Raw genomic sequence first — 22091 nt, forward strand, 5'->3', positions numbered from 1 at the left:
ATATAACACACCCCGGCACTGGCTACAATGTCTGTTTCCATAGTGAGTGGACTCACAATTGTATATGCCATAAAAAATACTCGCCTGATTTATTCTCGTACTTAAAAAGATATGAGGAACAGACAGTGTGGACTGTAGTGCGGAGTGGGAGATTATTCCAATGTTAGACAGCCTTGTCTCGCCTCTGCTTCGGCTCTGTGAACGTTTCGATTCGGATCCTTTCGGAACACTTCGGTCGATGATCGGTTGTCGGCTTGACGACAAGGGCCTGGTATCGTGTTTTTCTCGATAGCAGGCGAATTGAAACCCAGCAGCCCTGGGTGTTCCACAAGCAGTGTGACGTCGACACAGAAACATTCTTTGTATTCTGGGCACAATTAAAAAAAAGATAGGAGCGCACCCCTCATAGATTACTTTAGGTCCTGTGACATAATGTAAGCTGATGTACCTACAAATATTTTAAGAGTCTTTGGAAAATTGTAAGTATAGTAAAAACGTACTTTTATGATGACTCTTTTTGAGTGTTGCATTCATTGTGTTCGTATCCTATTAGAAGGGTTATTAGGCCCAAAAACGATTAGCCCAACACAAGACTTTGGAGATAAAAATCCTCTTTAAGCAAACAGTGCGTTCTGTATTTGTGTGTTCCTTTTCTCTGGATAATAAATAGCTATCTCTACAGACGAAAATTTATATATTTAAGACCCTTTCTTGGCTAACTTGTTTTAACTTTTTCTTTTTTTTTTCTTGGCTAACTTTTTCTTGGCCAACTAGTTTATATCGGACTGACAGGAGCAACATTGCTTATACAGAGACTCTCGCTAGCTTAACAGTAACACTAACACAGATTTTGTTATGGACAATTACGTATCTGCACCGAAAGGCTTTATGGGACGGTGTTTTTAACGCGTAGGAAATTTGCCTCTTGAAAAAGTGTGCATAATCAAGAATTTTGGGGAAGAAAAATTGGACTTAAATTACTTGTAAACCCCTTAACAGTAATTTTCCAGGCTCAAACTGGAGTCTTGTGTGATGCGGATTGAACAGAACGAAGTTTATGAGAAGGTATGAGTCACTTAAATTTTGCGTGTTTTTACGACAGGTGGGGCCCGAATTTGTGATTTTTGGCGGGTCATAGATTAAACGACGAATTATTAAGAATTTTGATTTTTCATATTGTGCCACCACTGACTGGCTCGATGTTAGTAGAAATTTCCTCCTAAAATTTGTTTCCTCCCGTCATGTCCTTTGAACCAAATGAAGCGCTTTACTTTAAAGAAAACTAATTTTACCCCGGTAGTCAAGCGGCTTCGGTCAAGGTTGGGCTTTGAAAGACGGCAAAGCTTTGACAGAAGTGATCATTAGAACAGGTGATTATGAGAAAAATGTAGAGTTGATGGCTTTTTCCTCTGAAACGTAAAACACAACAGATAGTGGAGAATAACTAAACATTTTCATAGGTGTGAAAGTGTTAACAGAATTTCAGTCGAAAATTGGACGTTATAAAGGGAAATTTAAGTATTGGTTTGTTCGCTATGGCCATGCCAGTTTACGTAAATGTCAAAACTGGATTTTGTAAACTAATTTGTTTTGTCGTTGAACGAGAAATGGATTGACAACTTTACTTCAAATTGAATCGCATCATTGAAGCGAACAGTGAGACGCAAATTATTCGAATTTTTCAGTTGGAAAACAAACCTAAAAGGAATCGATATATTTTGGATTTTTTAACCATTTTTGATGAACTTTATTCCCACATCGCGAAACAATGAACTAATTGTATTCTAAAGTGGTAAAACAAATTGAAAAACTGGTGTTTTGTTCATTTCTTAGGGTTAATGGAGTTGCCAACTGGGGGAGCACGTGTCAGTTTATGAAATCCACCAAACCGTAACCACTCTTGACCTATAAAATAAAAGACTTATAGCCCTAAATATTTCACACCAGTGACACTTTCAACTGACACTTCAAGTATCAAGGTGTGAAATGAAATCGATGGTTCAGACTGTAATTAACAATGTGATAAAAGCCAAACCTAGACCTGAGTTATTTGTTTGTGGTAAGTTTAAAGAAGTTTATATTTTTTCAATGTTCCACTGGAAATGAAATATCGTAATTTATTTTACAGTATACCTGAAATACAAAATAATACCCTGAATCGGTGCCACATGTTACTGGTAGCGAGGGCGCAGTTTGCAACACTTCAATGAAGTTTTTGTTTTGGAGAAATTTTGAAAGCCGTTCTGAAGTTAAATAGCATTATAAGTATCTAAGAGCTCTGAAGAAAGGAATATCGGAGGAATTGGTTACCGAGTGACTGAACACGGTCCATGGATGAATATTCATGTTCCTTCCAGTTTTACTTTGCTTTTGCTATCAGCAGTTGGACTATTTTTAGTCGTCTGTTATCATGTTCGAGTTATCTCCTTCGCAAGTAATTTATATACGTTAAATAACGATGGATTTGACCACGGGCCGTTGAATCAAAAAGGAAAAGGCATCGTATATCTCGTACAAGCAGAGTGTTGCCTGTCTGAACATTTCTCGTCGTTTATAAAACTTGACAGCCGCGCCACACGAGATGTTTTGGTATTAAGCTGGGGGAGACAGTGTTTGGACTCCTCGAGAAATTTAAGCGGTGTTGTCTATGTTGACGGCAAGAACACTTCATGGAGTGCCGGACGAAATATTCTTTATCAATTGGCTCTGAAAAGGAACAAGAATTACCTGTACTTCGTGTTTATGGATGACGATGTCGAATTTTCCTTTACGTCAAACATGACACGTGACACGGGCTACAGCAAAGGAACTACATATCCGCTTCAAGCTTTTGAAAACTTTCTTTTAGGTTACGAGCCTGCAATAGGTCTGTGTAATTACTGTAGTCGCTGTGGAAAGCTCGTGCTAAACGGCTCTTATGTTCCCGGGCTTTGTTGCTCGCCGCGCACCGCCGCAGGTAATCTCCCGCCAATTTTACCGGCGACAATCGCGTTTGACGCCGCTGTCAATGCCTTTCACACCAAAGCGATTCAGCATCTCTTACCTTATAGACTCGACTACGAGGCGATAAGCTGGTGGGAAAGTCAAAAATATGTTATTTTAGCGTCAGATATTCTATTTCGTGGTCAAGTCGTTCGATACACATCAGTGACGGCCATAAACAACGAACACAGAGATTATCCTCAGCTACCTCTGGACAACTGGGCAGATATACTGCGAGATGTAAGAAAAGAAGTACCAGAGAAATATAAAAATCTCAACGTCTTCAAAAGAAAGCCTGAAGTTGACATGGTTCCGAAAATCATTGGAAAAATCCTATATACACCGCAATGGAATATTTCCATTCCCGAGCCGAAAACTCCCATTGTACCATTCAGCCATCTTGATAACTTTTGACAGCAAAAGAGTGAAAAAAAAAATGCATTTCTACAGATGCAATTGAATTGACGGACAAGAAACTGTCTAAACGCTGTCCTGGGAAACCTCCCATTGTACCATTCAGCCATCTTGATAACTTTTGACAGCAAAAGAGTGAAAAAAAAAATGCATTTCTACAGATGCAATTGAATTGACGGACAAGAAACTGTCTAAACGCTGTCCTGGGAAACCTCGGCCAGAGATTGATAAAACGATATTTTCATAGATTTATATTTATATATTTATAGATGACGGATATTTTCGTAAACTTCCAATTTTAAGTAACAAACTGTAATTAATTTTTTCTAAAAAATTCCAGCAATAGAATCGGAAGATTTGATTTACTCATAATCAGTTTTTTAATTTTTTTTTTATAATATAATTATATTTACACTAGCTAAGGGAATGAGATGGAAATAGGAAACATCAAAATTGAATTGTAAAAGTTGGCCAATGAAGAGCAACTACAACAGACTCACCAAACCAGGCAAACATATTTGTCAGGCTTGGCGTGGTTTGAGGAAAGGACAAAAGCAACATAGCAAAACACGGACAGAATTTTGTTCTTAGTGAGGGTGAAATTTATATATGAATGAATGAATGAATGCTTTATTTAACGTGGATATACGCTTAGCTTGAGAGCTAGTTTACAGGTGTTCCACCTAATAACTAACGAGAACTTGAAAACTAAACAACGCTAATATCACAATTCATCAGGTAAAAATCACAAATTAAATACTGATTAAAACTATTCAAAATTATTATAAAAATATTACCGCCGCACTAATCCCCGAAATTTAGCGATCTAATTCTGTTTACTATTTCATTGGTGCCTACTTTTATTTTAATGTCATTTGATAGTTGATTCCATTTCTTGGCTGCAAAATATCTCCACGACTTGAGTCCATATTTAGTAGTGTTAACTTTACGTAAAGATAAAACACATTCTTGGCGCCTGAAATTGTACTTAAATGAGCGTAAATGAATAAGGTTCCTAATTGTCCGTGGTGCTTTGTTCGATATGCTATTATGTATTGTCAATAACAAGTCTTGAATTCTTTGAGATTCTATGGAGGGTAGTCTTATCCTGTCCAAGAGATGCTGATAGGATACATGTTTATCATTATAGACATATCTCAACGCCCTTTCGTTGACTTTTTCGATTTTTGTAGTGTTTCTTTTTCCGCAATAGTGCCAAACGATTCCTTGGTTTTAAGTGGTAAAATGTTTTTCAGTCTATTAAGGGCGTTTATTTGAGCACTCACTTTGCGGCAAATACTCGATACATGATCGTCAAGTTTTAGCTTACTGTCAAGTACAACCCCCAAGAGGTTAGTCTTTTCTGTGGTCCTAATATCAATATTACCCGATTTAAGGAGTAGCTGTTCTTCTTTTCTGCCAAGGACCATGGCCCGGTACTTTTCCAGATTTGGTTTCATGCCATTTTGAATAAGCCATGTAGTTGCGTTCTCAAGATCACTATTTAGGTTGTCTTCAACAGCGCGTACGTTCTTACTGGAACAATGGATATTTGTATAATCCGCATAATTGATAATCCTGCATTGTGTTATTGCATACGCCAAGTCTGTATAAAAATATTAAATAATGTAGGTGACAAGACAGAGCCTTGAGGGACTCCTCTTAACACCCCTTCCCACGTGGAGAAGGCGGTACCGAGCTTCACTCTTTGATGGCGAGAAGAGAGATAGCTTCGCATTTAAGATAGCGCATGATCACCTAACCAATAGAATTGAAGTTTTTCTAGAATTAAGTCATGTGATAGAGAGTCAAAGGCCTTACTTAAATCAATGGCTACTGTGCCGATTATGTTATGATTATCAAGATCTTCCTTCCACTGTTCAGTGAGTGCAAGGAGTGCCGTCGGGTACCCATGATTTTTTCTGTATCCAAACATAGAATTATGAAGAATCTTCTCTAGATGAACTGTCAATTGTTGATGAATAAGATGTTCAAAGATCTTGGACACTGCTGGAAGAACTGTGACTGGTCGGAAATTCTCTTTCTCTAATTGTGACTCCTTTTTATGATGTGGTACGATCTCTCCTCGTTTCCAGGAGTCAGGGACAGCTCTCAAAGTAATGATAGTGTTAATTAGGTGACTAAGAGGCCGTATAATCGATGGAATGGACGCCTTGAGTGCACGTGGTGGTATGTGGTCATGACCAATTGCTTTGTTTGCTTTCATTCTCTGTGTAGCAGTCTTGACCAACTCATGATTAATTAAATTGAACTCAAACGTAACTGTTCATCTTGATTCCAGTTTATATATATGCCTGGATTTATAAAAACAGTGTTAAAGAAATCGCGCCCTGTCCAAGCGTCCAAAGTAGACGATATAAAAATTGAAGGGAATGCCAATCTTTTTTTTTCCTCCACTTTTCTTTTTTTCCATGGCTTGGAGCGATTTTAACGCCTGAAGGAGTCGTGAAATCTAAGAGTATATGGGTGATTTGGTTGAAAGTATTATCACGGTTTCCAGTCATAAATATACGGTTTTTCAAATATTCTGTAACTGACGATGATGTTAGTAACATCGGAACATGTCTTTGATTAAAGAATTAAAAGAATTAAAAATTAAAAAATTAAAAAATGTCGTAATCTTCTTAAAAATTACGATTTGCTTTCTGCTGTCTCGACGTTAAGAATACAAATCATAAAACAGTGATGAAATAAACAGATTTTTTTCACTTGTTTGAGTCTTCGTTTCTGTTATTGGAGAAAACTTAGGAGAAAACTTAAAAAGAAAAAAATCAAAAAAAGTCAAAAAAGGAAACTCAAAGACTCAAATTCAAAAAAAAGACTCAAAAACTCAAACTCAAAAATAAAAAAACTCAAAAAGTTTGGAGCAATCATTGTTTGTTTGTGTCTTTCTTCCATACATAGCACTAATGAAGATGTACAAGTGAAAAACAAGGAACAGACAGTTTAGAAATCATGCCTAGTTTATAATTTTATAACTAGCATCCCTATTAAGAATTCCCAGCGGCCATAAACCCTTCGCGGAAATGGTGCCTAAATTTGAATAACAATACTTTATACATCCTGAACTTCGTACTGACGTTTCCAGACAAAGGATTTTTCCCATAAATGTGAAGCTTAGGACGTATAAGTATTGTTTTTCAACTATCGGCGTCATTTACGCAACGGTTCTACTCTTCTTGAGTTCCAATTTCCTCGATCCCCAATCACGTTACATTCAGGCCGGCCTTCGGCCAGCCGGAGAACGATATTGGACTCAGTTTCAGATTAAAGGAGAACTAAATTTTCAGAGCAAGATGTAGCTGTTTATTCACTAACATAGCATTTATTACAGCTTGTTTTAATATGTTATTGCCAACAAATTAATTTTTAGTTACAACGGGTGTTCATATTTCATGATATGCCTGCGATCGTTCAGTCTTCATCGAAACTCTGGCGGCTCCCTCTTTTCCACAGTTTTCCGGGGATAAATTTCCGTGCTTCATGGTTACTCTTTACCACTTCTCTTGAATAACCAGCGAGTTTCGCTTTTAATGGTTTGATTTCTAACAGATACACCTTATCCAGACTTGCTTCTTGAGGTTTCTGAGCTTCGTCTCCAGGTCTCGGGGGCCACTGTATTTGAGCAGTGACTAGCAACGATGTTCCTGACGGAGGAGATCAGTTTCAAAATATGAGTTCTCCTTACAGCCTTCTAGAGACGTAAATTCATTTTCGTTAGAAGAATTTGGTGCAACATCATAATGCAGCAAAGATGAGGATTTGATCTTCTCTCTTGACCTATCTGTTTAATTCCTATTGATATCCGGAGGGCGAATGACTTCTTGGTCATGAATGATCACCCGGGATGGGTACGCTGTAAATCTTTGGGTGGGGCTGTGCCGTTGCGACTCTGAAACCCTTACTCTATACTAGACCATGATCAGCTTTATTTTGCAACCGTATTCTAGATTACCTAGGCACCAAATACCCGTGCCCTATCCTAGACTAGCTATTTTCCATGCAGAAACTTTATCACTATCGTAGTCCAACATACGCTAACTAAACCCGTATCATTACAAAGTCACTTCCAAGTTTCAATTTCTATTATAGAACCCCGAGTAAAGAACCTTGTTCTTGACTTTGTAAGTTATACCCTATTCTACTGCCTTGAGTTCTACAACGTGTGAGACAACTTCTTTAACCACTCTCACAATATAACAGTGACAAGATACTGGGAATTTCACCGACTCATTTACCAGTAGACTTTGAGTTCGTGATGAGCCGCGCTTGTGACGCGCATTTCCAAGATGATGTGTACGAATTAAAAGTTTTAACTCTTGGATAGAAATGTCAGTATACATGTAAGAGCAGGGAAATAACACAAAGCAAAGATGAATCAAAAGCAAGTTTTCGCGCTACCCTTAGCTGTGCAAGAAGGGAATTCTGGTGAAAATTTCGAGGGCCAACCGGCTCAAACTAAGTTAGATATTGCGCGGTCATGATGAGATTAGCAGTTTCATTGGCAAATGAAACAGTAAGTCACAACATGGAGTAACTCGGATGATCTTGTGAGGTCACACAAATTAATTTTAGCAGCTCTCGAAAGTCACAAATACAACAACCACACAACGACTGAAATATATATTCCTTTAACCCAAGATATTATTAGTTGCAATTGTTATTATAAAGTCATCGTGTTTGTCAATTTCAGTACTGATTGCACACAAAAATGAACATCTCCAGTGTAAAGTGTATTCAGTCTGCCGCAACATGAACTAAAACATAGTAATTATAGAAATATCATCTTGACTCCATGTTTAATTGAGTGTAAGCTTGATTCAGGATTTGACTTTCACTTAATTCATAAAAAAACTTGTATATTGTCAGAAACGTGACCCGGGCCTAAAACATCGCGTCTTCTTTACATCAACAGCACAACCTTCTTCGCAATGAACCATAAATATTAAATATAACTTATGTCATTTACACGTCAGCAGAAAATGACGCACAAATAGTCGGAACACTTGTGATTGAATGGTAAAGCAATTCAAGGATTTGCATGAGAGCATTTCAAATACTAGACTGAATGAATATACGGGACAATATTGAGAAAATAAACTCCAAGACACATGTTTCATCTGCTAATACAAATACAAATCTCTAACGAAATTGTTGAAATGATAAAATAGAACTCATAGCGGAGGGAAGACGGAACCAGATTCGAAAAAAACAAAAAGCTCTGACATCTAGATATGTTCCTTACCTGTAAGACATATAACAATTCCTAACGTGATCAAGAGACTCGGACCCATAGTAATATCTGCCAAGCACCGGCGTATGAGCAGGAGTGATGTGATTTGCGAAATTGGATGGATTTAGTTCAGCATTATTTATATAGCAACTGATGTTTGCGTGGTCCGGGAAAATGCGTATCAAAAGTTCATACACTTTAACCAAATATTCAAGAAGGAAATAGACGAAACTTCCCTTGTTAATTTGAAGTCGTTTTCACTAAGGAGAACGGCGTATATTACAAGAATACTTCCAAATTAGGCAGCGTCTCCCTTGAGGCAATCCTGAAAGTTTCTAATTCTAGCATTGTGAAATTGTCGCTAACAGTGCCGACGATTAATTTGAAGCTCTTGATAGAAAGGTCTTGAAAAGAGATGTTTAAGCGTGTCGACAGGTTATCCCTTTAAGAGTAGATACCTAACACGTAAAATATCTTATCAGTGCTCATACATCACCGAGCTAACACCTTCAAGTTACATATTGTTGTCTAAAGCACAGTAGAATAAAATTACCGTCTTTTGAAGCTAAGTAATGGAATAAGAGCCTGACTTATATTGACTAGATTAAAAATATAAGTTCCGAACTGGTGTCTTGTTTTCTAATTGGTTCTGCTTATATTTATTACTATTATGTACAGCTACAGCTATTATAAAACAAAATGACTTTCTAAATTATGACAAAATTAACTGATGAAAACGGCAAGGAATTGAAAGCCGAGAAAACGAATTCTGACAATGAGACGTGTGATTCAACAAAAAAAGAAAAAAAAAAATGTGAAAACAAGACAATGTAATCGACTTAATCTTCTGGCGGGGATAACAATATAACTACTGAACTACACTCTACGAATATTAAAGAACAAAATAAGTGCAAAAAGTCTGTTTTGAAAACGGATCGAGTATTGGGGGCGAAAAGCTAAATAATTTTTCATATTCTCGTGCATTAAGAGTCTTACATTCTGTATATTATTATACATGATACCAGCAAGATGCCGGCCGTATATACCGTGTTTTGTAGCATGGTCACCGTGACTTACACGTGAATTACAGTTCTGTGGTAATTAGCTAACCATGACAAAATTTGTCCTTTAAATTCCCAATCCAATATGACGCACGGTACTAAGTTGATTTCGCTAAAATCGATCCGATTTTCATCATACTAATAATCAAACCAGATACAAGATTCGGAACTTATATATTTAATTTCACAATTTGCCAGATTTTATTTTCTATATTTACTCAAAGGGCGGTCCTAGTTATTATAATTTCAATTGGCTTGGGACCGATTTCTTCGATTGCGTTAGATGCCAGATGTGTACCTTAAGCTTGGTTATGTAATAGTTTTTCTGCAAGCAAAATTGGTGACATGTTTGTTTTCCCCTTACATGTCTATACTGTTAGGTTTCGATTCTTTCGTTTTAAACTTTGTTATCAATTGCAAGTAGTTCAAAACTCCAAAACATCAGTCCTATTCACTGAACGTTCGAAATACTGCCACAATTAGAAACTGTGCGTTACCTGAAGCAAGAGGTTATTTAATTTTGAAGGATTTTGACAATAAGCGGCGTTTTTCTTCGTAAAAATGACTTCAAATTGATAAGGAAGCCTCGTGATATTTTCTGGCGGACTGTTTGTTAGTTCAATTTTGGTGTCCATTTTCCCCGACCACGCAAACACTATCTATAAATAACGCTCACTTCACCGAGTCCGTTCAACTTCGCAGCCGATACTCCTATTTATAAATGCCGTCAGTGGCCGATATCACTATGGGGTCAGATCTGTTGTTCTCAGTTTTTCTAGGAATTTAGGTAAGAATTTTATATCTCAGCACTCATAAATTTACTTAGGTTTTGCCACAAGTTGCTCGGAATTTCCCAAAAAGTTGCTCAAAAGTTGCTCCGAAAAAAGTCAAGTTGCTCTTTGTAACGAAAGTTGCTCAAAAGTTGCTAAAAAGGCCAAAACATTTTTTGTTTCTCTCTTCTTTTATTTGGTCTGATGCAAAAATATGCAATCTGTACAACAAAAGTAACATTTCTAAGCATTTTGTGCAATTTTGCGTTGTAACTAACGTCGCTAAATAAATTTGGTCACAATACGTATGAGTGAATACTACGCGTCAATATCAAAATTTTTTAAAAATTTTTTAAATTTTTTTAAACAAACATTTAAAAAATTTAACAAAAATTAAAGAAATTCACAAGTTGTCTACTGAAGCATTGTAAAATAAGGAAGTATATATGGCCAATTACAGCACTAAAAGCTGCTCCGATATCTAGAAAACTTGAAATTGCTCAGAATGCAAAAAGTTGCTCGAAACAAAAAAGTTGCTCGAAATACGAAAAGTTGCCAAAAAGTTGCCGAGCAACTTATGGCAAGCCCTAATTTTACTTTCGCCAAGATTTCTGTCTCCTTAACGAACTTTTTCATGGATACTGCAGGTGAAAATCGCCTCATGTTTAAAGCATCATTTTTTAATCGTAACAATCAGTATTCCCATCGTTCTTAGTATTGAACACACGAACTAACCAATTCATGAGAATCATTCAGTTTTGGCCTCATTGGTGCACGAATACATGAGTTTCTTATATTTAATGCGAGCATAATTTGAAAATAAGCTGTCCCCGTTATTCGGGAGAGGTTTTCTTTTCGTACTTTTTGTGGAAGTGAGATTAAATTCCTGAAACAAGTATCTGCCGTTCGCAAGGAAAGATATCCCTTATTCAAATAAAAAAACCGAGCATTTCTAGGTTAGGCAAGACTCAAAATCGCAATTCCATCTTTGAAACCTGCCAAAATACCCAAGTATATGGGTACAAAATTCCTCTTCTCGATATTCCGATATAGATTCCAGTCTTGATAATAGATACACAAACACAGTTATATCATTCTAACATTTATCAGTTTTATGACATTTCACATTTTTATAGTTTGTAGATATTGACATTTACCCTAGCGAGTAGTTACAAAATTCCTATTCTTTTTAATATTCGGATATAGATTCCAATCCTGTCTATAAATCTAACACAATTACATCATTTTAACATCATTTAACAGTTTTATGACATTTTATATCTTTACGGTTTTGTAGATATTGACATTTTTCCAAGCTTTCTCCATTCCCTCTACCCCAGACGTAATCAAACCATGAGATCTACTTTCGCTTTATGTCTGTTTACTGGACCATCGTTTGGTTGCAGTTTTCCATGCACAGGCGCCCCCGATGTTACAAATAAAAAAATATTAAAATATCTTGAAATAACTATGTTTACTTGAAAAAACAATTCCTTTTTTATATATAGAGTTTTTCTCCCAAGCCATCAACTTTTGTCATGAACGTTCCGGACTATAGCTATTTCCAAGAGGCAACCAAAATTATTTTTATATAGGATTTCCATCGTAAGCACCTTTCCTAGCGAGCTTTTCTTTCAAACAGTTCTTATCAGAAAATGGTTTGAAAGGATTTTCCTCTTAATCTCCAACACTAATTCTACTTTTTTAATATGTTTTCCTCTAACGTTACTATATCGCCAATGAATTACTTAAGCCTGAATTCAACATCCATTTTCTTTTCATTTGAAACCTCGTGTAACTCTACTGAAACCCCTGACCTAAATCATTACATTGTTTTTCTTTAAAGGACCTTTACCAAAGATCTAATTTTAACGGTGCTTTTGCCTTCCTTGCAAATACCTCTATTGCTCGTCTTTATCAACACTAGCTTACACAGCGGTTTCGAAAAAGTTGGTCGGATGAAAGCGTCAAGCTAATATATAGATTTAGGCCAGCCTAAAAGCGTAGCTCCTGGGCCGGGTTGTTCGAGCCAAATAACCCAGGAAAAGGTAGAATTTTTATTTGAGTTTTCTAACTTTGCGTTGAGGTTTTCTGTAAGTTGTTTGGCCTTCTGTTTTGAGTTTTAATAATCACTATATACAAAAAACGAAGCAGCAAAAAACATTTGTATAGAAGAAAAAAAAAGTAATAATTCGATTAACTTGTAATCCTGGGTCAGCGTTAACCGGCCTCCGAACAATCCTGCCCTGTTTCCAACAAGTTAACCTGAGATGAGCCCGCGATCCAATCGAAAACCAGCACTTGGTCAGCGGCCAACTTCAAAAAAACACACGCTATGAGCTTGAGCCCGCGATATGGTCACGTGATACTGGTCAGCGGATACCTCGTTTTGACAGGTGTCAATTGATCGTAACATGGATATCCAATATCAAAGAAGTACACGGTAAATAACGGCTGCATATCTCTGTCAACCTATTATTTAGAGTATGGCCGCCATGTTGCGCGACTCCGTCGTCGTCGTCGCCGTCGTGCGTACGCGCCCACGAGCAATACCGTTAGCCATGATAACCATGAGAAAATCAACTCATGGGTTTCCTTTTCTTTCGTATATGAGTATGGGGCTCCGCTTGGCGGCCCTTCCGGCCGCCGGAGCTCCGCTACAAATTTGTATTTTTGGGCGTAAAGTATTACCAAGGATACTGCAGATTTTTCACTCAGAGGACCATTTTTCTGTAACATTTCTTCCACTGAAAATTCTTCTAAAATTCAGGTGGCGAAAAGAACCTTGTTTCCACAAGTCTGATGAGAAGAAGTAAATGTGCGAAATGACGTTTGCCATGCTGCTATATCTGATTAAGTATTCACCGCCTGTAGCAGCTCTCTACTTCTACCCATACTAACTTGCGGGGTTGTCGCGTGCGCTTTTACCCTTTATTCCGACGAGCTTTCTCGAAACAGCTGTATATCCCCAACTGGTTACATACGCGAAAAACAAAACCCTCCTCCTCCTTTTAAGTGGCCGTGATTATCATTTTCATGCTGCTGTGGCAAGAAATCTCACACTTTTTTCAAGAACGTTTATGCAAATTCCAGCGGCATCGAGAAAGAAATGCAAAATCCACACTACGTAGTTGAGCACGTTTCATCACCTGAAAACTCGTTCGGCGCATAACAACCTATATAGCTATGAACTGCCATTACCAACCTCCCAAACACCAAAAGAGAACATTTCAGGGTTTTGTATACCTAATTTTTTATTTATCTCATGTAATAAAATACTACAGCAGTGTTCGCTCGGTCTCTCTGTAATTGTCAATTTATTTTAACTTTAAGTCCTACGTGTGTTTAAAATTTGATCATTTTTGACGAACGGCTCAGTAGTCTTCATCGAATCTCCGGTGGTTTACTAGTTTCCACATATCTCCCCCCCTGATAAAATTCCGTGCTCCAAGGCTACTCTCGATCGCTGATCTTTTGCCAGGGGGTGGAGCAACATGCCATCTGTGCAAAGTGTGATATAGTTGATCGAGATTGTCTGGGCTTCCAGAAGCAGTTGGATCGGTGTCCTTTTCTGATGTGTCTTGAGGATCGACTGGCAAATTCCCTTGAGCAGTTACTAACGATGCTCCTAAGAACAACAGGGAGAGAATATTACAAACTGGTTGCCTCTAAGGCATACGTATTCTCAGCGGTTATTGTTTTTAGCCCGCAACTGCTGTTATGGCGCAAAACCTACGCCTCTTTATAATACATGATATTCGTTAAACGTGAGACGGGTTACATTCTCAAGCAAAAACTCTGTTTTAATTTTCCATGCCCCATGACCAATACAATAGAGAAGTCCATCGCCTATGTTAGGGACAAACTTTGAAACAAAATTGACAATAAAGTTGGAAATATTGGTTCACTTGACGCTTTTAAAAAAAGAACAATTAGGAAAATGTCACGTGATTTCACGGTTTTAAAATACGGATCTAGCCGTTGAATCTTCTGTTTAACCATTAGACCCGTAGCCCGCAAGGGCTACGGGTCAATAGCCCATTCGGCTTCGCCTCATGGGCTATTGACCCGTGGCCCTTGAGGGCGAAGGGTCTAATTGTTTTAGCATCACCCAACTAGTCGGACAGAAAAGGCAATAATAAAGTTAGCAAATTCAAGTTGAAGAAATATTTATTTGGGAATAAAAAGAAAGCGTCATGCTCGATTGCGCCAATTTCGCTACTCGAGGACTTTTACTAATAGTCCTCTGGGTAGCGTAGCCAATTAAAATGTAGGATTTGCATTAGTCCACTAGTTGGGTGATACTAAAGATGTATATTTTATCGTATTATTTCTGTAATCAATAGTTCTCTTCCTTGAAAATACCTTTTAGATAGTCTTTTAGTTGTTTTTTTTTTTTTGAAATGTTCAAACACTACCACATCAGCGTTGCAGTTATATTTTTATCGTGGGTTTTGGGAACCCGCGGCACGTCCCTGCCAAATATTCCGATTGGTCTCTCCCATCTTCGACGTACGTCGAAGGAATAGAATTAATGACCATGTACATGTATATCCCTATTAGCACGTTGCATTGATTGATTTCTAATTTCAAATTTTAAAACCAACATGGTACTTAGTAAATATTTTACCTCATGGATCAAAATAGTATGTCAAAGATTAACGCACATGAGCAAAACGAGGTTTCCTCTTGGCATACATAAAACACAAAGACAGTCTCATTAACTTGGCTGATCATAGAAATAAATCACTACTGGAAACAACAAAAACCTAGTAGTTCAAAACAAAGCTGGACCAGATATTGCAAAAAATATTGCAAAACAAGATTGGATATTGCATGACCATGCTGGGATATTGCATGACCATGCTGGGATAATGATTCTTTAAGAAGCCCCATGTGCCTCGAGTTTTGATCCCAAACGTCGGTTGCTCAAGTCAATTTAAGGAGATGTGCAAATTTCTTTTAAAAATAAGACAAGCACAAAACAAAGCCAAAAAAAAAAAAGACAGAAAAAGATAATTCAGCTAGACAACAATTTTTTTCTTTAAATGTCTTTAGTTGTGGATATTATAATTCTCATTATGAGGTAGACAATGAATGCAAATCTCATAGTAAATTTACAAAATATGACACAAGAAAATCAGCATGGTCAGTGCAGAGCATTAGTAACACCAATAATAAGGAAATATCTTGAAAATGTAAAAACAAAGTATCATCACGCTTTCTTGAATACTGACTCACGTTGAACGGATCAGCCATGCAGATATTGCTTTATGAAATAAAGAACCTGATTGAGTCGATAGATATAACATATTTACAAAAAAAGTTGTCAGACACATTCATGATTAAATATCGTTTTACTCTTCAATTTTGGCCTCCACACTCCACGTGGATTTCTCCTTTAAAATTATCATGTCAGTACCGCTTTTCAGTGCTTTTTGTTTGAATGCTGTAAAAACTAAGTCGAAGCGGGCCAAGTTTTCAGAACTCCGAGACAAAATCCAGCTAAATAAAACTACCAATCCTTAGAGACACTGAGACAAGAAAGAAATCCTAGCACTAGGAAGGCCGAACAATATTCGAAAGATGCTTACCTGCAATACATAAAAGAATTCCTAGTGAAAATGTGACCACCATTCTCAGACCTATAGAGATTATCAGTGAAGAGCGTGCTTATGAGTAGGAATAACGATTGTAGAGTAGAATGGAACCTGTGTAGTGTTATTTATAGTTGCTTGGTGTTTGCGTGGTCCGGAAAAATCGGACAAAAAGAATTTCAGAAAAGCATAAACCAAACAGTAATCGGGCAGGAAACAGACGCAACTTCCTAATCAATTTCAAGCCTTTTTCACTAAGCTTATTTTTTTCAGGTAGCATATCGTGCTAGCTAAGTACTTCCAAATAGCGTGTCGCTTTAGGCAACACTGAGAGTTTCTAAATCTAGCGCTGAAAAATTTCGGTGAATAGAAGTGCGTTCAAGGGTTTCAGTCTTCTTTTGTTAAAAGCCCCACGAGGGATCAAAGGAGGAAAAAGCGAAAACGTCTAAGAAATTTCATTTTCTGCAATTATACAAGTATTCAGTGCACAACTAGGTGAAATGAATTATTCCACCGAGTTTTATAAAAAAAACATTATTACATAACCAACCCCGTTGGACATACAATTCGCGTCTAAATTAAGCGAAGGTCGGTCCAAGATCAATTGAAATTACGATAGCTACCGCCTTTTGAGTATAATAGGAAATAAACCTTGCAAATTACGAAATTGAAGTTGTTGAATGTAAGGCCATTTTAATGGACTTAAATGGTCAGTAGATTACAGATGACTGAGTCTGTAATGTAATTATTTTAGTCGTGTGTTCTGTTTGTGAAAGCGTGATAATTATTGCCTAAAACACTGGAGGGGGCGATATCGCCATACAATACGCGTTTAAAAGTAAATGGAAATTACGTTTTATCATTTCGCCAAAGAAGCTTCGTCCATTAGCGCATTTTGCATTGTGAGGTTTATGAACAAAATTCAGTTATTTCTGGCCGGTTAATAACTGCACGACATTGATAAGTGTAAGGCATGACCACGCTACAAAGCCTCCAACAGGTTACAAATCTGATATAACGTTGTTTCAAAGTATCTTTAAATTTGACGATTTATAGGTGAAAGTATCTCTGTACCTGCCGCAAATGTAAATCTGAATATCCTTCTTGTATGGAGAGGAAAGTTCAGAAGGCAAGGGATGACTAAGAATAGACAACAATAAGTAACAATAAGTAAGTTTCATTTAAAACGAAACCAAAGCCTTCTTTAAACAAAATTCTAGTCACCTGTAATAAGTTACTAGATTTTTGATTAAAGAAGGCGAGAGATTTCAGTCATTATTTTACAAAAAATCCAATTACTTCAATGTATACTAGAAATACAGTACTATTAATGAGTGAAATAAACATAAAAATATGTGTTTTTTAAAATAATTGGTTGGTGGTGTAAACAAATTTCTATATATCCTTGCCTTTAAAATGGTCGTTTTCTACAGTAAAATATTTACTATTTTAATTTTTCAGTTATATAAACATATTCGCAACCCGATGTTGGCAAAGAAAACAAGAAATCATATTCACGACCTCCCTGCTCTTTGAAGCATCGAATCAACAGCATGCACTTGGCTTAGAAATCAGGACAAACTGTCAAAATTGCAAGATGTCTCTTAACGCACCAGTTTTTTCGGCGGCTGAATTCAGGAATAAAAAACATATCGTGCGAAAAAAATTGTGCGAAACTAATACTAGTTTTAAAATATTCTTTTATTAAACGAACTCTAATTTTCTTACACTAAAATGTTCTTACAATAATACGGTTTTCTTACAATAATGTTATAGTACTGGTGAAATTACTAAAAAGAGCTTAGGTAGTCCAGACTCACACCGTTTGTTTCGTCTATACCGAACAAAGTTTTTCGCAGCAGTGCATTGTCGGGCCATTCTTAGATCACCTTGTTACTTTTTTTAATGGAGAAAAACTTACGTGAGCTCATTTTAAATTTCCGTGCTGGTTGATTTGATTATAAAATTACAGGAAAAAAAATTGATTGATAGCTTTCTAAGGCCGCCATTTCTTTTATTGTTATAATGTGTGCCATTAACCAGCAAACGTCACAATTCTAGATCTTAATCTTATCGGAGTAATCCTTTTTTCTGATCACTCACTGCGATAAGTGGCCCTGCAGGGTCTGTTCCCAACGCGCTTGCCCGACAAAAATAGCTCGGCAGTGCGTACATCGGAAGGATTACATTTAAGTACAACTTGATCTATGACACAAAGTTTTGTTTCTCAGCGACTACACATCAATCCGTTTTGGAATCAGCCTACGAAAGTCGATTAATTATACCAACGTGTACGAGAACCGAAAGTGTTTTTTAGTGTACATTCATATCTCATAAATATTTCATATTTAGAGCACTTTTATTGCCGATATATACATGAATGGATACAGGCAATTGAGAAAAATACAATTTAAATAAAGCCAGAAGAGTGTGCTAACAGATGGAAAGTTGTCTAGTGTGAAGTCCACTTGGCCTACTTTTTAAATATTAAAGCATTTTTCAAAGAACAGGCTGGCTACAGTGAAAATTTGAACGTCTTCTACTTCACTATTAACTGCTGAATTGATATATGGCCAATGACAAAAAATTGTATTAATAAGCTTGTATATTAAAACAATGGTTAAATCTTGCATTCAGGGTAAAATCAACTCTTTAGATAGTATGTTCTGCTCTTTCGATTGTATATAAGATCTTATGAAAAACTCTAGAAATAAAGCGCCTCTTTTCATCTTCTGATATACGCTGTAAGTGTTCTCTGGCTTTCAGTTTTTGCGTTCGTTATTTTTGAAAGAGAACTTGAAGTACTGAAGTTTAGTTGATACAGCGAGGAAGGTGTGTGCATGTGATTTAATCAGTTGTTCCACATACGGGAATATCTTTTTCACAATATTTGCCTCATTAGCATAAACGCTTCATTTTCTGATCGGGCAACAAAAATGTCAGCTTGGTCTACTTCAATAAAGCATTTTTTTTTTTATAAAGGGGCAGATATTTTTAATAACTGTATATGAATTTAGTTATATTTTAAATCTCTTTTTGTATTTATACTTTTAGATTTAGGTTTTTGATATTTTTGCATATTTCATATAACTAATATCATACTAACATTAGGGTGATGCGGGTTTAAAATCTCAGCATTTCACAAAGAATTGATCGGCGCATTAGTGCTTTTGCCATCCAGGTTACCTTGCAATGTGATATTACTTAAAGTGCCTATAACACCAAAAAATTTTTTGCGCTTAATTAAATCTCTGTACGGAATTGGGAAAAATGTCGCAAAAATTTTTTAATTCGGTTCAAACCGCGATTTTTTATGATTTTTTAAAGATCGGAAAAATGGCACTTTTTCAAAACACGACCGAGTCACAGAGTCACTGAAAAGGGTCTGGGTATAGCGAAACTTGTGACGTCATTCCAGGCCATTGATCGCTTTCTTGTTTGGAACCGCGTTTGCTTCGCTTCGGAAGGTCAGAAATCTTGAAAATGCCAGATAAATGCGTTGTTTTCGGCTGTAATAATAAGCCAAGTAAGGCAGAAGGTATTTCGCTTCATCCCATACCTTTTGAAGGGGCTGATGAACCGCAGAAGCGAAAAAGCTTCGACGCATCCGTCTAACTCACAACAGCAATAGCATTCACTGATGTTTTGCAAACATTCAAGGCTGCATTTGCCACAATGACACCTAAGAAATAAAATAGCAAACAAAATTTACAAAGAAGAACAGCTAAAATAATAGTAGAATATGCACCCGACAACCGTAAACTTGCAAATGGCGCGTCGCCACGCGTCGCTAGCAACGCAAAACAATGCCAACTAACCATTCTTTGATTTCCTCTGATCCACTTAATCGGTTTTGAAGCTTCTTCTCTAGTTCTTCCTCCGTTTTTCTTTCCTCTTCATATTGAGCCAGCCATTCCTCGTCTGCCATCGGCTCATTCGCATAGGCATCTGGTTCATCATCTGAGGTTTCGTGTTCGCTCGGGTTCGATGAACCCTCGACTTCTAAGTCGTACTCGACCTCGACCTCTGCGGCCTCAGAGTCCGAGCTAGAGTCATAGCTAGAATCGCTGGACGACATTATAAGTACGTTTGAATATTCAAACTTTTGTTGAGTCAAATAAAAGTTCTTTTGACGAAAAACTAACCCTCAGTACTCTATCCCACACACAAAACAACGTGAGAGTTTATACTGGAGCGACGCTGGCAATGGCCTGGAATGACGTCACTAGTCCCATTCTCCCGAATGCTCGGTCGTGCTCTTAACAGCGCCAACTTTAAAAATTCGTAAAAAATTCGGGTTTTAACCGAATTCAAAAATTTTTGCGACATTTTTCCCAATTCCATACAGAGATTTGATTAGGCGAAAAAAATGTTTTGGGGTTATAGGCACTTTAATAATCTAGAGAGAGAGTCAAAACAAATCTTCGAAGCAATTTCCCAGGCTACCCCAGAGAAAGTAGTACCCATTCCACTCTCTGCCAAGAGTCAACTTTTGTAGACCGCTCCCGACTTTATGTGAATTACACTTCGAGTAAGAACACGGGAAACGTAACGCCAGGCAGGCTTATACTTCGGTAATAAACTATATTCAGTCACGTGAACGATGCCCAAGACGATAGCGTGGCTTAGTAGACTGAGTAGCGGTTAATTCTTCACAGCAGTGCATTCAAGATCATATTTTTAATCACGGAACTCAACAATATCTATAGTAACCGCTAGATGTACAGTCCCACGGTTAAATCGTGTTGAAGCTAAGGTTATTATCAAATGTTCCAGTCTAATCTCTGTCATGTTTCTCAGAAGGCTGTAGAGCTTGTAATCACGTGAGCGAGGAGGTCATAACAAGGAGAACCCCCATATGTTTAATTTAAAATAGACTAATACTACATTCTGGTGATTGATTTTACGTGCAGGAAATAAGCGTAGACGATGAAGTCCGATCAAAGACTAAATTAGACAAGCTCCACTGATCTCCATTGGATCATTCATTTGCAAATTAGAATGGGTAGTGTTGTGGTTTCACCGTTGATCCCGCCCAAGAAAGGAGTAGCTTTTACCCGCGACAACGGACCAAATTAATTGTTTGAAAGGTAAGATGCCCCTTGGATACGGTAATTATCAATTGAATAGTTATGTAACAAGCGAGTTCGCAACAGTTCGTGGAGGGCCATACTTTTGAAAGTGAGTGATGAGAAAAATGTATTACTCCGATAAGGTTAAGATTCAGAAACGTCACTTGCCTAATAACGGATACCTAACTGTCATAAAAAGGGAAAAAGCAAGGCTTTAGAACTGCTAACGAACCAATTGATTCCTCAAATTCAATAATTAAATTAAGTAGCCCGGAAATTTAAAAATGAACTTATCAGTCTATTTATGAAAGAACTTGTTGGCCTCAAAATGGACTATTAATCCACCGCTGCTACAATTCGTTAACGCTGTGTTTGGAAAATACGACATATAGCAAGTGGGTATTGACAATCCATATACATTGCGGAGTTCATTTCGCATAATTTTTATCATTAGTTAATAATCTCTAAAAACCTGTTGCTGAAAGACTTATGCCGGGCAAATTATCGTGGAATTTTGACTGATGGTCTTAAGCTCCATATCTGGTGTAACACTTTTGAACTTAAGTTAATGATTTATCTTTATAAACCACCTAAAGTTAATGAACATCATTCTTTGCCAATACTAGCGGACGTCAGATTGATAATCGAAGATCCTACTGAAATATCGTATTATATTGGTGTAATTTCAAATAAACCTGTGGTTTTTTAGTGGTCTAGGATATTCAGATAGCTTACACCACAAACCCGCACTCGGTACCTAAATGAGGAATATCCTTTTTATGGTTATTATACTTATTACTATTTCCAGAATCTAGACAAGTCGTTGAATTATTTTACGGTTTAAAAACGAACAAACAAACAAACAAACAAAAGAAAAAAAACAAACCTCGATTGCTTTGCCTTTTTAAAGTATAATTCAAATAACTTGTTGCTTTTCGCTT

The 22091-nt window shown here is 37.0% G+C and overlaps 2 protein-coding genes and 2 long non-coding RNA genes across 6 annotated transcripts in view; 1 reads left to right on the forward strand and 3 right to left on the reverse strand.

Annotated features, from left to right (window-relative positions):
- The first annotated feature begins 681 nt into the window (after positions 1–681).
- Positions 682–6028, forward strand: LOC110068998 (uncharacterized). The gene is made up of 2 exons (XM_089287762.1): positions 682–1065; positions 1834–6028. Exon 2 carries the CDS (start codon positions 2335–2337, stop codon positions 3394–3396), a length of 1062 nt encoding a protein of 353 aa, XP_089143888.1. The 5' UTR covers positions 682–1065; positions 1834–2334; the 3' UTR covers positions 3397–6028.
- Positions 6029–6700: 672 nt separating this feature from the next.
- Positions 6701–8788, reverse strand: LOC149113051 (uncharacterized). The gene is made up of 2 exons (XR_016206648.1): positions 8663–8788; positions 6701–7064 (listed from the first exon to the last, which is right to left on the reverse strand). It is a non-coding gene; the product is annotated as an uncharacterized LOC149113051 (long non-coding RNA).
- Positions 8789–13709: 4921 nt separating this feature from the next.
- Positions 13710–22091, reverse strand: part of LOC110069062 (uncharacterized) — a 72049-nt gene continuing 63667 nt past the window's right edge. The window contains exons 1-3 of one of the 3 annotated variants that reach the window (XM_089287768.1): positions 17153–17331; positions 16076–16126; positions 13710–14109 (exon numbers count right to left, since the gene is read on the reverse strand). In XM_089287768.1, coding sequence (XP_089143894.1) covers positions 13935–14109; positions 16076–16126; positions 17153–17259 — 333 coding nt within the window. In that variant the 5' untranslated portion in view covers positions 17260–17331 and the 3' untranslated portion in view covers positions 13710–13934. Of the gene's footprint in view, positions 14110–16075; positions 17332–22091 lie in introns of those variants that run through there. The other 2 variants (XM_089287765.1, XM_089287767.1) reach the window with 2 other exon arrangements.
- On the reverse strand, positions 17775–22029 carry LOC149113052 (uncharacterized). The gene is made up of 2 exons (XR_016206650.1): positions 20469–22029; positions 17775–19281 (listed from the first exon to the last, which is right to left on the reverse strand). It is a non-coding gene; the product is annotated as an uncharacterized LOC149113052 (long non-coding RNA).

This window comes from Orbicella faveolata, unplaced genomic scaffold, assembly GCF_042242905.1.
Source record: "Orbicella faveolata isolate gen_17 unplaced genomic scaffold, um_ofav_v1 contig_15, whole genome shotgun sequence".
NCBI lineage: Eukaryota > Metazoa > Cnidaria > Anthozoa > Scleractinia > Merulinidae > Orbicella > Orbicella faveolata.

Excerpts from the sequence above, each read along its gene's own strand:
- LOC110068998 (XM_089287762.1), top strand. The coding sequence starts at position 2,335 with ATGAATATTCATGTTCCTTCCAGTTTTACTTTGCTTTTGCTATCAGCA.